Source organism: Salvelinus alpinus, chromosome 7 (genome assembly GCF_045679555.1).
Source record: "Salvelinus alpinus chromosome 7, SLU_Salpinus.1, whole genome shotgun sequence".
Lineage (NCBI taxonomy): Eukaryota > Metazoa > Chordata > Actinopteri > Salmoniformes > Salmonidae > Salvelinus > Salvelinus alpinus.
In genome coordinates this window covers 68,356,496-68,370,082 of record NC_092092.1, presented here as the reverse complement: position 1 = coordinate 68,370,082, position 13,587 = coordinate 68,356,496, and the positions used below count along the sequence as shown (strand labels likewise).

The 13,587-nt window shown below is 42.7% G+C and overlaps 2 protein-coding genes across 2 annotated transcripts; one reads left to right on the top strand and one right to left on the bottom strand.

Annotated features, from left to right (window-relative positions):
• The first annotated feature begins 4,407 nt into the window (after positions 1–4,407).
• On the top strand, positions 4,408–10,424 carry LOC139581509 (lateral signaling target protein 2 homolog). The gene is made up of 13 exons (XM_071411338.1): positions 4,408–4,443; positions 5,271–5,411; positions 5,680–5,817; positions 5,965–6,167; positions 6,258–6,347; positions 6,459–6,548; positions 6,668–6,769; positions 6,861–8,183; positions 8,405–8,532; positions 9,293–9,409; positions 9,889–9,987; positions 10,072–10,175; positions 10,296–10,424. The coding sequence occupies exons 1-13, from the start codon at positions 4,408–4,410 to the stop codon at positions 10,422–10,424; spliced, it is 2,700 nt and encodes an 899-aa protein (XP_071267439.1).
• A 226-nt stretch (positions 10,425–10,650) lies between these two features.
• On the bottom strand, positions 10,651–13,570 carry selenot2 (selenoprotein T, 2). The gene is made up of 6 exons (XM_071411339.1): positions 13,162–13,570; positions 12,461–12,571; positions 12,244–12,370; positions 12,095–12,182; positions 11,814–11,960; positions 10,651–11,686 (listed from the first exon to the last, which is right to left on the bottom strand). Exons 1-5 carry the CDS (start codon positions 13,377–13,379, stop codon positions 11,839–11,841), a joined length of 666 nt encoding a protein of 221 aa, XP_071267440.1. The 5' UTR covers positions 13,380–13,570; the 3' UTR covers positions 10,651–11,686; positions 11,814–11,838.
• Between the last annotated feature and the right edge of the window lie 17 nt (positions 13,571–13,587).

Here is a 13,587-nt window from a genome sequence, read left to right as displayed (position 1 = left end):
GTATTCCAAGTACAGGAAAGAACATGACAGGTATGTGTTTAAAAATGTTTTTTTTTAAATTCACTATTGAAAGAGGTGTGCATGTGCGTGTAAAAATACAAAAATGTATGTGTAGCCTGTAATCTGTAAGAGAACAACAAGAGCATGTATTTTTGGCACAACTGCAGACAGATACAGGGACTTCTCATAAAGCCTATGAGGGGAACTTCAGACATGGCCATAAAGAGAGAGAGGGCAGGGCACTGGAGATCTGAGGTACAGAGAGGAGTGGAGGAGAGGTGTGTGTGTCTGAAAAAAGTGAATGTGTAGCCACAATACAGGTTAACAGACATTTCACCTTAAGTCTTGTAAAAGAACAAGAGCATCTGAATTCTCCGGTGTGTCAGTTTCAATTCAGTCAATTTTCATGCAATCTATGTACAACTAATAATGAATGCTATCCTAAGTATTGAGAAACTATTTACTTTATGAATTCCATTAATTGTATACTAAAAAAGCCTACAAACAAGGACATAGTAAGTGGAATAAGGACAGTTGGAAAATCTCAATTGAGGACAGTTGGAAAACCTCAGTTGCATTTCCTTGATTCCTTGCGTCCTCTCTCCTCACCTCCCACTCAAAACCCATTGGAGGAGAAGGTCTTCCTGTCCTTCCTGTGAGCTGGTCGGCTAAATTGACTCTATCTCGGGAAGGGAAAAGAAAAACAACACATACAAGCATTACATAATATAACACCATAAAAGGTGAGATTTATGTTAACTACATACTGCTTGTATGGTGTAGTTGGTGGCATAAATATTGGAACAGTGCAGTAAAGTTGGTCATTCTTGCTGTTTACTCATGGAATTTGTATTTCAGATCAAAAGATGAATATGACAGGCAAATATTTAGACAGCAAACTATTGTTTTAGTATATTTTCTAACCCAGAAAGAACAGCTATACATTTCCCTCATATGAATACTTTGATCTGAAATACCAATTAGCCTACATGAGTATACTGTAAAAATGACCTACTTTGACCTACTTCCCTGTCGCAATACTTATGGCACTACCTGTGTTGTGGAGAAAAAAAACGTACCATTGAACTCTGCATCGAAAAGCAGCTGATGAATTTTAACCTTGACTGCTGCTTGTCTTTGCTGAGGCAGCCTCTTCAGGGTTGGCACCAGGCTCATGGCAAAGAGGGTCTCCTCATCCTCCTTCCTGTGAGCATCAGGTTGGGCTGCATCCCTCTCGACGGCTTGGAGGAGCCTGCTGAAATGAGTTGAGTGGATCTGGGGGCTGGTACCTCCGATGACGCCTGGTGTGACGTTGTTCCTCTTCATTTCTCCATGTTTCTCTCCCCGTTTGTCTCTGTAACAGTATAACTTTAAACCTTCCCCTCGCCCATACCCGGGCGTGAACCAGGGACCTTCTGCACACATCAACAACAGTCACCCAAGAAGCGTCGTTACCCATCGCTCCACAAAGGCCGCGGCCCTTGCAGAGCAAGGGGAAACCCTACTTCAAGTCTCAGAGCAAGTGAAGTAACCGATTGAAACGCTATTAGCGCGTACCCGCTAACTAGCTAGCCATTTCACATCCGTTACATCTCCACGGCCATATCCTGTTCAAGGTCCTCAGTGGTCACTTCCTTGAGGGTCATAATAATCTCAAGTAGTCCTAGATCTAGAGGTTCTTCCTCCATTTCATCATCTTCCATGGCTGCACCGGTGGTGGTCATACTTGTGGACGTTGTAGAGGATCTCGCTGCACCGGTTTGGGGTGGTGGTCTCACTTGTAAATGACGTAGAGGGTCTTGATGCACCGGTGGCGCCCACACTTGTGGATGAAGTAAAGGGTCTGGCTGTAAAATTGCCACCCGTTGCCCTAGGCACAATAAAAAGATCCAGAAAAGAAAGAATGTGACAGAAGCGCCAAGGCTGCTGACCCGAAGCTGCTGACCCTGACCTCTTCTTCTCTTTCTCTGCCCTTCTCTCTCTCTGATACCTGTCCCCGAGTCCTCTCCACTTCCTCCTACAGTCTTCTTCTACATAGACATGAACATGATAAGCCAAACCATCACCTTGCATTACTATAGTTATTAGATAGCTATCATGGACATGTCACCTACTGTACAGACAGACACACACACACACAGTTATCTGACCAAATTATCAGGGGTACAGTAATATCTACCATCATTTCTATTACTATTTATCTGACATACACACCCACACACTTTCAAACATGATTATTTGGGCAAGTTATCAGGGGTAGTAACTAGCATAATTATATTACTATTTCTTTCACACACACCTCATTGGTTAGGTTAGCAAGCGAGGTATCTAGCACAAGCTCACTACTTAACTGACCTGGCAATCCTACCATCGTGGACACTTGTCTCCAAGCAGCATTTTGTGTGTTTATGTCCCTGTAGCTGTCAGCAGTTGTGTCAAAAAGACACGGTTTTGAGGATACTGCGAGAAGGATTCTCTCCTCCATGTGTCCATCCGCATGCGACCGTCTGCAAAAGATACATGCATCAGTTTAGTTGTCTAGCTAAGCAAAATGTTATGCAGTGTTGATGCAACGCTGCATAACTTGGCCAAATCCATTCCAGTAATTAATTAAATAATTATACATTTACTCTGACACGTCGCGACCCATACTGTTGGCTGCTTTAGCTAACCGGATAACTGAGTAGTGATCCTAGCTGCACTCGGCAGGTTCCCCTCAATGTGTAACAGTACAGTTGTAGTGTCCACTTGACCGCCACTTCTTTTTGCTTTTCATCCTTTTCGTTTCAATAACTTTTCCTCCTTTCAGGGAAGCCTTAACGTCTTCCATGGTCATTTCCACTGGCATCCCAGCAATTACTCCTCTCAGTTTAGACATAACATCATGAATGTGACATTTCACCCGACCCCAATATAGTGAGTATATATATTGTTTTACTATTTGCAATGATCAGGACCTTCCCATAACCCAGTGGTTTGGCATCCCTAATCACCCCAATCTTTTTCCTAATTGATTTTGTGAAATGCAACGGATGAAAGTACTTACTTGCTGGTTCTGGGAACACTACCATAACTTTATAACGTTCTACTCCAACCTCTTTGTCTAGAGTGGTCCTTTACAGGTCTACTCTCAACACTACTCATTGTTTCCCCAGCAGTATTCATCCCTCCATCACCCTCATTTGTAAATGTCTGATCACTACTGGTTTTATCATCATTATCATCATCAATTGCCCTAACGCTACCATCTGAACTATACGAAATGCCGACCTCAGTCACAGTACAGTTGTTCCAAATCCGCCAAAAACAAAGATACAGCTCGTTGCCGGTGTCGTCCGAAAGACCATCCAGGCGTCGCTTACGGAGCGCTCTCCGACGTTATTTGTTTAACTTAGGGCAAGGAAATTGGCTTGTTCCAGTAGTAATGAGTAGAGTTGTAGTGACGTTTTGGGACTTAAAAATTCAGTATCTCTATGGCTTTGAATGCTTCAAAGTAAAAAAATAAGAAAAAAATAATTTAATATATTGTTTAAATAAATAATTTAAAAAAAAGTAGAGTTGTAGTTGGGGGCAGGTAGGCTACTTGTTTCAAAAGTTAGAGAGGGCTGTGAGTTATTGTTCAGGAGAGGGACTGTAAGGGTTTTCTACAAGGACCTTGAGCATTCCCTTCAGTGGCAAACTATTGTTGGGGGAGGGGTCTATAAATGTGTCATAAATGTGAGGATTATTCCATTGACATTTTGTGTGTCTCAATCCTAAATGTCATGAGGTGTTACTCAATTTAAATGAAGGGAAGTTACATTGTGAGAAACATGATTAATCATATCACCTTTGTAAATTATTTTAAAGGGTTAATGACCTTAGGTTTGAGCATCTGTGGTCTCCATTTCAGAAAATCCAAATTGACCTAAAATGTATCATTGGTGTTACTACTCTGACAAGTGGCACAATATTATCATAATGGTAAAACCTATTTAAAGTATTTAAGCTGCCATAGTAGTTGATTTAGAATGTGAAGAAGTACACAAATGCATTTCAGTAAATACAAATAGAGAAAATGGAAGTACATGTTTTCCAAACTCAATGGATTACTTTACAATAATGGATTAATTCAGTAACCAAACATTTCATTAAGTCATTCATGGTTACAGGTTCCTGTAAATCCATATATCAAGGTAGTCTATGCCCCGCCCATACATGTGCAGGTAAGGTCAGGTAAAAAGGGTGAGAACAGGCAAGTCTCCTTTGACAATCGTGTGGTTGAAGAAGGATATGCTAGCACTGCTGCTGCTGCTGCACTAAAGTCATCTGGAACGGCTTTGACAGAAATCTTGGGATTATTGTTGATTTGAATATTAGATTGGCTAGATTAAATTAAGGATATAGACAAGGTGAACATTTTCAACCATGAACAGATTTCGAAAGTGGTTTCACAAACCTAAGGTAAGTGTCTTTTTATTTTATTTAACCATGCAAGTCAGTTTAGAACAAATTCCTATTTACAATGACAGCCTACAGTGGAACAGTGGGTTATCTGCCTTGTTCAGGGGCAGAACAACTGATTTTTACCTTCTAAGCTCAGGGATTCAATCCAGCAACCTTTTGGTTACTGGTCCAATGCTCTAACTACTAGGCTACCTGCCACCCATCACAATCTTTTGGCCCTATCAAATGTCTTACTCTTTTTTGGAAGATTTTATTCAAATCTAATCATTCATAACCCTTGATTATTTGAGGTATTTTAAGAAAAAAATATATTCTTGCATTTCCTAGCAGTTTCTTTGTCTTTTTTTGTGAGAAACACATTTCCCATTATTTAAAAAAATGGAGCAACAATAATCTTATAAACATTAGCATTACTATTCCATGTAGAATATCCTGTATTTGAGTCAGACATGCTAGCAGTATCTTTAAAACTTCAAACCAGTGGGATGTCCATGTTTCCTCTGTAAACACGGACATATAAACTGCTGCGCAGCTAATTACAGTAAGGGCTCCTTTGTTGGTGGCTGCTGTGGCTTTGTAATAGAGACACAGCTTATCACCTCGTTCAATAGCTCTGCTTCTTGGCTTTTTTCAGCTAGCCACAAGTCATACCCCAGGGGCATTGTTCTCTCTCATTTGTTGAGCTCCTTTTGTTTGTCCAAAGTGTAGAGTCTTACAGAAAAAATATGTACTGTTACTCCCTCCTCAGTCCTTTTACCGTAAAAAATTTGATTAGTCTATTCAGTCTTTAATTTCTTAATGTTACACTATTTGTTTGCCTGAAGAAATCGGACCAACAATTGCTTGCCCAGTTCTACTGTGCTGATGAAGAGCTGAGCAAAGTGGCTGCCAAGCTCAACAGCCTGAATGGCAAGAACGAACCCCAACGCTGTGCCCTGCTGGTCAGCCAGTTCCGCTCATGCCAGGTAAAGAAAGGATGTATCCCAAATGGAACCCTATTCCCTATTTGGTGCACTACTTTTGACCAGAGCCCTAAAGGCCCTGGTCAAATGTAGTGCACTACTAAGGGAATAGGGTGCCATTTTGGATACTGACAAGTGAATCATCATCACTTCCTCTTATTGTAATGATAAAAGCATCAGTAGTGACCTTTAAGATAATGATTCACAAACTGTAAAATAGTATGTGCTATCTTCAATGGGATTTCAATTCCTCTTCTTGGATTTACAACAGGACAATGTGCTGAGCATCCTCAACCAGATCATGAATGAGTGTATCCCAGGCGAGAGAGCCAACCGAGACTTCTATGTCAAGTTCCCAGAGGAGATCCAACAAGAGAACCTGGAAGGCCAGCTGTGGTTTGGAGCTGAGGTACCTGCTAGCACAATCTTATCTTGACACTTCAGAAGTTCATGTTTCGGCGACAGCATAATAGAACAATTGCTGGTCATAGCGATTTTAGCTATCATCTTTGAAAAGCTGACTATGTAGAATAACACATTTATGTTATCTCCCTAGTGTTTGGCTGCTGGCTCCATCATCATGAACCAGGAGGCTGAGAGCGAGGCAATGCGTCCCCTAGCAAAGAAACTGACTCGCTGCATAGATGAAGTACGGAACATCGCCCGTGACCAGGCTCTTCGCAATCGGAACATCTATACAGAGCTACTGTGCCAGGCCTTGAGAAAATTTGACAACCTGTTTGCAGGTTTCGAGTTCAGGTGAGACGGTGAAAATTATATTTTACTCCCACAGGAAAAGTGGGTTTCATAGCGTAACACACTCACTCTATTTTTCCTTCTGTACCTCAGCTATGTTTCAGCCATGGTACCAGTCAAGTCCTTTAAACAGTATGACATCCAACAGGATGTCACTGTGCTGTTCTGTGAGACAGTGTCCAGGTGAGAATGTATACATAGTTCTCACCTATATATGCTTCCTATCAGATAATTGTTTTATTAATCTACTAATAAATGTTACTAAGTCACTTTTCCCCTCATGGATTCTGTTAGGGCACTAAAACGGGGATATATCACTCAAGACATGATCGATGACTATGAGCCTGCACTCATGTTTACAATCCCACGATTAGCTATAGTGTGGTGAGTGTTCTGAAAAAACTCTCCAGTAAATACCTTTTCAATTGTCATTTTTATTGTACAGTATTTGAACAATCTACGTCACTACAAATTCTCAAACCAAATGCCATATGTCTGTCTAGTGGTCTAATGGTGTTTCCTGATGGCCCCATGAAGCTGGATGGTGAGTTGGAGGACATGTCTGAGTTATTCAGGCCCTTCCACTCTTTACTGAAGAAAATTAGGTACAGTACCTCCATTTCAAAGCCCAGTTTTAACAATAGCGTTATTCTTGATGAGGTATTTCCAAAAATCAACATTTTGGTATATGAACAGGACTCTCCTGCGCACGCTCAAGGAAGAAGAGCTTCATTCGTTGGAACGCAACCTCTGTGTCACTCATGAAGAGGGTTTGGTTGCCCGCCGCTGTTCTTCAGCCATACCACATTCAGCCATCACTCTGGCCCAGCAACTGGAGCATACCATGCATGGGAAGCAGGGGGCAAAGTCCCAGTCAAATGTTCCTCCTCAGGCATGTGTTGTGATGGAGGAGGACAAGGAGGACAACCCTTCCCTCCTGCAAGCTGAACCTGGCCGTTTAGAGTGGGACCCAGAGATTGAGCTGTCATCCTCCATGCAGGCTGACATCACGGAGATGGAGCTGCTCAGCATGATGTTCTACCAGGCGGGAGATGAGATGTCCAGCTTTCTGTCCCCAACATCTAGCCAGACTTCATCTCCTTACCCCCAGAGGAGGGGGGCTGCCAGCCTCACCCCCAGCCCCATGGCCTCTCCTCTCAGGCTCCGCAGGGCTGGGAGCAGAGTGTCGTCTGGTGGTTGGTCGTCTGGTGGGTCAAGTGTAGACAAAGAGGAGAGTGTCTTCTACATGGATGACTTGGACGGGACACAGAAGCAAGGCTATTCCCTTCCTAACTCCCCATATCTGAATATGAGGCGGAACATGTCTTGCCCTTCTTCACAGTGGACCAGCTTGTCCAGGAAGTGTGCGGAGGCAGCCCTCCAGCGCAGCAAGAACTGGCCCAGCAGTAGCAGGCTCTCGAACCCAGACCCTGGGGCTCTCTCTGTCCCCCCCATCTACCTGAATGGGGAGGGGTTGAGCCAGAATGTGAGCCAGGATGTTTTAGAGATGTCAGAGCTGATTGCACTGAGGATGAAGGGGATGAAACTCTCTGCAACTGTGATCAATCCCCCATCTCCCAACCTGTCTACCTGGACTGAGAAGGTGAAAGAGGAAAAAGATGACGACGAAGATGACGACGAAGAGGATTCACAGCTGCAGTCTCTGAATGAAGGGGCCACATACTGCCAGATCAGCCCCTGTATCTGCCTCCAGTGCCCCAGTCTGCATATATTCCCACCAGACCATGACACCTATGGCTGCCTGACTCCCCAAACCCAAGGTCCCCCCTTATCTGCTGTTAGAAGCCCAGCTCTGAGCCCCAGGGAACAGGGGAATGAGAGGAGCCATGTGCTGGGCCCACGGTTCTCTTCACTACGGGCCAAGGGTCAACAGAGAGATGGTGTTCCAGCATCTGTTGCCTGCCCCAGCCTGACCCAGTGGAGAACCAATGGAGATGGGAAGGCTGAACAGAGAGTGGTAGAGGCAGAGCCAGAGGAATACACCCTGTCTCAGTTCAGGTAAGTGCTAACCTCATACTTGCTCTAGTTTGAATGACGTAACCCAAAAGTTGATAAATTATACTACTATTACACTACTATAAACCAGCAGATTATACTATTTTCTCTAGTGGCACTTTATAAATGACTGAATTTTTATAATACATGACAATAACAGTTTTAGCCTAGTTTTCAATGACTGAGCAGAACCTAATGTTCCCTATGTCCCTTACTTCTCTCAGCTATCAACCCAGCAGTAATAACACAGAGGGGTTTGAGCATCCTGACATCCAGTTGGCCTGCCACAATATCCGATCCCGTTTCAATAGCAGCGGTGACCTCCTTCACCGTCTGTTTGTATGCATCTCAGGTACAGTAGGTCCTCATTGTCTTTCGCTTTGTCAATATTGTAAAACATTTGCTAATTTTTTCCCCTTTAGATCCTCGTTATTAGCCACAAATGTTTTATTTTTCACAAAAAAAACAAGTTTGACAGGCCCACTACGCAAAAAATTAGCGATGAGCTATTAGTGCTTTTTGAGGTCGTTTTGGTTTCGGTTCAATAATTAAAAAAATTATCACGGTTTTCAACGCACAATGCATTATGTGGGTTGAATGCTGTAACAACACTGAATAAAAACAATGAATAAAAGTCCCATGATGGTAGTGACTGTCCATTTATTAACCATAATGTATTCACATTACTTTACTTTCATAAAATATTTCAGTTGTTGTGTATATTACATTTATTTTATTTGATGACTTTATTATTTAATTCCAAGTCATCATCTTTATAGAGCTTCTACCTATGCTGTCTAACAACTCCCTACTACATCGCACAGTTTGGGCTTGATCTGATTTATCTCTAGAGAAACTGCGCATCGGGCAGAAAAAAACTGAACGAAATGGCATTCAAATAATTTAACCAATATTTCGGTTAATCGCTCAGCACTACTAAAAATGGACCAGCCCATCTGTCAATTGCCCGAAATGCCAGATGGCCAGTCTGCCCCTGTATTATGTCATACAGTATCTGGATATGCCTATCCCTCTGTTTGACATAGCTCTTACATCATAAGACTGAGGGGACAAGTGATCTTAGTCTCTGATAATGTATCAACTCTAACCAGGTGTTGCAGACCAGCTACAAAGCAACTACTCTAGTGACCTAAGAACCATATTGAAGACACTCTTCCAGATAATGACGACTAAGACAGTTCTTGCAGAAGAAGACAAGCAAAGGAAAGGTACTACAGTGCTTGGGCATATAATGTGACATAACCATGACACGAGAGATTCTACACTGCAAAATTTCAATCTAAGCATGCTTAAATATCTTATATTGAGTGATAACTCACTTTAAAAAAAAATCTTACCAAGCTAAATCATCTAACATCATTGGCAGAAATGTTTTCTTATTTTAATCTAAAAGGGCTTTTCTCTTATTTTAAGAAATGTTACCTTAATCATATTATTTGCAGTGTCCGTAGACCACAGGTTGGTGAAACATATGTTGTGGACAGGCTCGTGGTAATGGCTGGAGCAGAATAGGTGGAATGGTATCAAATACATCCAACAGATAGGTTCCATGTGTTTAATGTCATTCCATTTGCGCCGTTCCAGCCATTATTATGAGCTGTCCTCCCCTCAGCAGCCTTCTGTGACGTAGATGCATCCAAAATCTCTCGACTCCCAGTTCAATATGGTCTGTGTCCTGTCTCACCAGCATCCTTAGGCCTGAGTAACAAGGCTCTGGAAGACTGTGCCTTGTGTATGGAGTGGCTGTCCTCCTCCCCATCGATGGAGCAAGATGTCCAATGTGAAGGTGATGTCTCCTTTTGGTCTTGTCATTTTAACTGTCCCTATTATAATTTTCTAACCATACATCAACAACCTCAATCACATGTAGCGCTCCCAAACTGGGTTCCTGATGAGGCCTGTAGTGTCTGCACAGCATGTAACGCCCCCTTCACCTTAATACGCAAGAAGCACCACTGCAGGAGCTGTGGCAAGGTACCTGTAAATACCCAGACAAGGGTACCATATAATCACCACTCAACAGTCTCACTTCCAGCCATACAAACATAGTCACACACAGACTTGTGAATAATTTTGAAATGTATGTCGTCTCAGATCTTCTGTTCTCGCTGCTCTGCCCGCTCAGCACCTCTACCGCGGTACGGCCAGGTCAAGGCTGTGAGGGTATGCACCCACTGCTACATGTTTCACGTCACGCCATTCTGCCCCTGGAACAGCAACTGACTCAACCCTGGCCCTTATTATTCTATCAATCCAACTGTTTAAGGTAGTTTACTAGCTTATCAATTAAATAGGCATTCACAATGTGGTACCTGTTTGTGTCTTTTAGATGTTGAAACATTTTGATACTCTTACTATTACACATGTGGAGGACCTTCAATCATTTGTATTGAATAATATTTTATATTGAGTGTTTTTCTTTCTACATCATCACAACTGGGCACTGATATGAGTGAAACCTCTCAGAATGTTTATTACTTTAAGACGAGACAGATATTTTATTCTGCTTCAATCCTTGAGTTGTAGCCACACCATCTGATTTCACACACATATACAAGAACAAGGGTGCTTTCTCACACTACTTAGGAGTGGTTGACAATGTCAAACTGAGTGAGAGGGATCATTAGATAACAATACCATTTCATTCAGCGAGCAGTGCTTTCTTTAACCACAAGTTCACAAAGATACAATATAACTGCTGTGTTGCACAATATCCACTAATTTGAATTGTTAGGCAGCTGGGCACGTACAGCTTAACTTTCTTCCGTCCTACTTTTACATTGTCAGCAACCTGGTTGGACAATTCATTGTACTCAAAAAACACATCAAGCATCTCCACTAGAAGATCCATCAGACAGAATTACCATTAAAAGTAACAGTGAGCAATTAGCCCTCTCAGATAAATTTTCTTCCCCCAAAAACAACTATTTCAATCATGAATAACATCTGAAAGATAAGAGCTGTAAAAAAAGAAAAAGCACATTCAAAGACTTCCAAGCATTTCAAACAGAACTGATTTTGTCAACTCAAGCAGGACAGAACAAGCCCTCCCCCCAGTGTCCCCAATGTAAAGGTTCAGACAGTCAAGGGAGACTTGACACAGAACGGCTGACTGAAAAAACAACCACCCCATTACAAAAGCCCTTGGTACAACAGCAGTGCAAACCATTAGCTTTCTTTAACTAAACCACTTATAGGACTACCCTGGAGGACACAAGACACATCACAGTAGCCTCTTAAAATAACATATTTCAAATTTGCTCACAAAATATCTGTATTGTATATGAGAGGATCTTGTCATCCAAGCCAGCTAGTGGCATGCTTATTTTTTGTTTAGATCGAGGACACAGGAGCGTTTCCCAAGGCAGAGGAAGTGTGGTCAGTGGCAGGGACATCCAGCCTGGCCTCACAGCAAGCTGTTTGCAGACCAAGCCTTCATTACACCACAATGCAGTCCCACTGACCTGAGCAACTGCTTCAGAGACCTGGGATGGAAAAACAGAGCAGGCTGTTAACGAACACTTGCCCCAGACTCCATGTCTAAGATAACACAAAGAACAATAAGATACATCGACATGCTTCAGTCTGTGGATGGCAGATGCATTTCATTACCTACTAATCTTCTTAAACGTCAGCACTACAGAGATGGAAAGGAGATCTTGTCAACTTGATTCATCTTAATGTGATTATCAAGGATTTGGAAGATCTCCTGAATGTTGGGTACGTATCCTGACTGCAGCTTGGACCAGATTGGTACATCTAAAAGGGAGTGTAGAAAAGATAGGAGACAAAGATGTTTACATATAATTTAACTGAATTTCATCATCACTGAATTAGTTGTGTACATCCATGCAAAGTGAAGACAGTGTTTTCAGTGACCCCATTCAACTCACCATTTAGTGTGATTTCAAATGCACCGGTGGACAAGAAGTGGGTCTCCAACATGTTACTGAGGAAGAATGTCATCAGGCACGAGAATATCTGGAAGACAAACAAGTGTGTTTAGTCAAAATCTATTTTAGTTGAAACCGTAAAACCTCACCTTATTTTCTTGAGTCCACGTCCATGCTCTGGGAGTCTCCAGTCCAAGCATAGCGAAGGGATTTTGTCCACTGACAACCAGGGCAATGGCAAGAAGTTTGAAGTAGGAAAATACATTTCCGAGATATCTGGTGGAGGGCAAAAACAGTGGTGATCAGAACACCAAATAAACACCAAAATAAATATGTTGGCTACATGGCAATGACGTGCCATCTTACTTGTTGATGGTTGTGGGAGGGTAATTTTCCCCTTCTATGCGGATGTCCGGGTACAACTGGCTGATAGACCGGGAGTACTCCTGGAACACCTTGTTATACCCTCAGGAGATGCTGTAACACAGAAACTGGTTAGAAATTTGTGTATTTGACATAAATTAGGTACCTTTGACGTTATATTTAGGGGCTCCCGAGTGGGGCAGCGGTCTAAGGCACTGCATCTCAGCGCTTGAGGCGTCAATACAGACAACCTGGTTCGATTCCAGGCTGTATCACAACCAGCCGTGTTTGGGAGGCCCAGGGCAGTGCACAATTGGCCCAGGTTTGGCCGGTGTAGGCCGTCATTGTAAATAAGAATTTGTTCTTAACTGATTTGCCTAGTTAAATAAAGGTTACATTAAACAAATAAAAATAATACTGTGCCACCAAATACCAGCCTGCATATAGTTAGTTACTTCAGGTAATATGGCTGTTCTTTCATTCTATATTAAGAGCCAAAAAGGCTGTATATAGCGAGGAGGATTAGCGAGCAAGCTCAGCTAAGAACTTACTAGCTAACTAGCTAGTAGCTAGCATCAAACAATGTCCCCAAACGATCAAATGGCTAGTTAGCATAAGCTAGTTAACATTGACTAGCTAACTGCACCTGCTACCTAACGTTAGCTAGAAAAATAGCTACATAAGAGAAAAAACGATAATCTTACCAAAACTGGAATTTCAGCACTGGCCCAGTGTAGAGGGCCTGCTTGCTGAGCCTCTGTGGGTCGGCATCCCGCAAACGATCAGCCCCCATATTCAGGCTGTCAGAGGCCTGCGCTGGGTGTTGAGTCATCATGGACCTCCCGACGTAAATGTCTTTTACAGTGACAACTGTGAACAGCAGAAGCGCCGTCAAAATGCCCGTTTGGCTATATTCTGCCATTTGAAACGGGGTTTAGGGGACCAACGCCCCGCTTTACAGCCAAGTCTATCGACTGGCAAACTACTGTACACCTGACAGTTTTCTTCTGACTCGTTTCCACTGGCAAGCGGCTACAAACTGGCTAGCTTGATTAGCAGCAGCTTCACCCTCTTCCTGTAGTCTGTGCACCACATCTCTGATATGCTGCCCCCTGCCGGAGTGGATGCAG

Coding starts and splice junctions, on each gene's coding strand:
- LOC139581509 (XM_071411338.1), top strand. CDS start 4,408: ATGAACAGATTTCGAAAGTGGTTTCACAAACCTAAG. Junction 8,184..8,404: donor TACACCCTGTCTCAGTTCAG/GTAAGTGCTAAC, acceptor TACTTCTCTCAG/CTATCAACCCAGCAGTAATA. Junction 9,988..10,071: donor GCAAGATGTCCAATGTGAAG/GTGATGTCTCCT, acceptor AATCACATGTAG/CGCTCCCAAACTGGGTTCCT.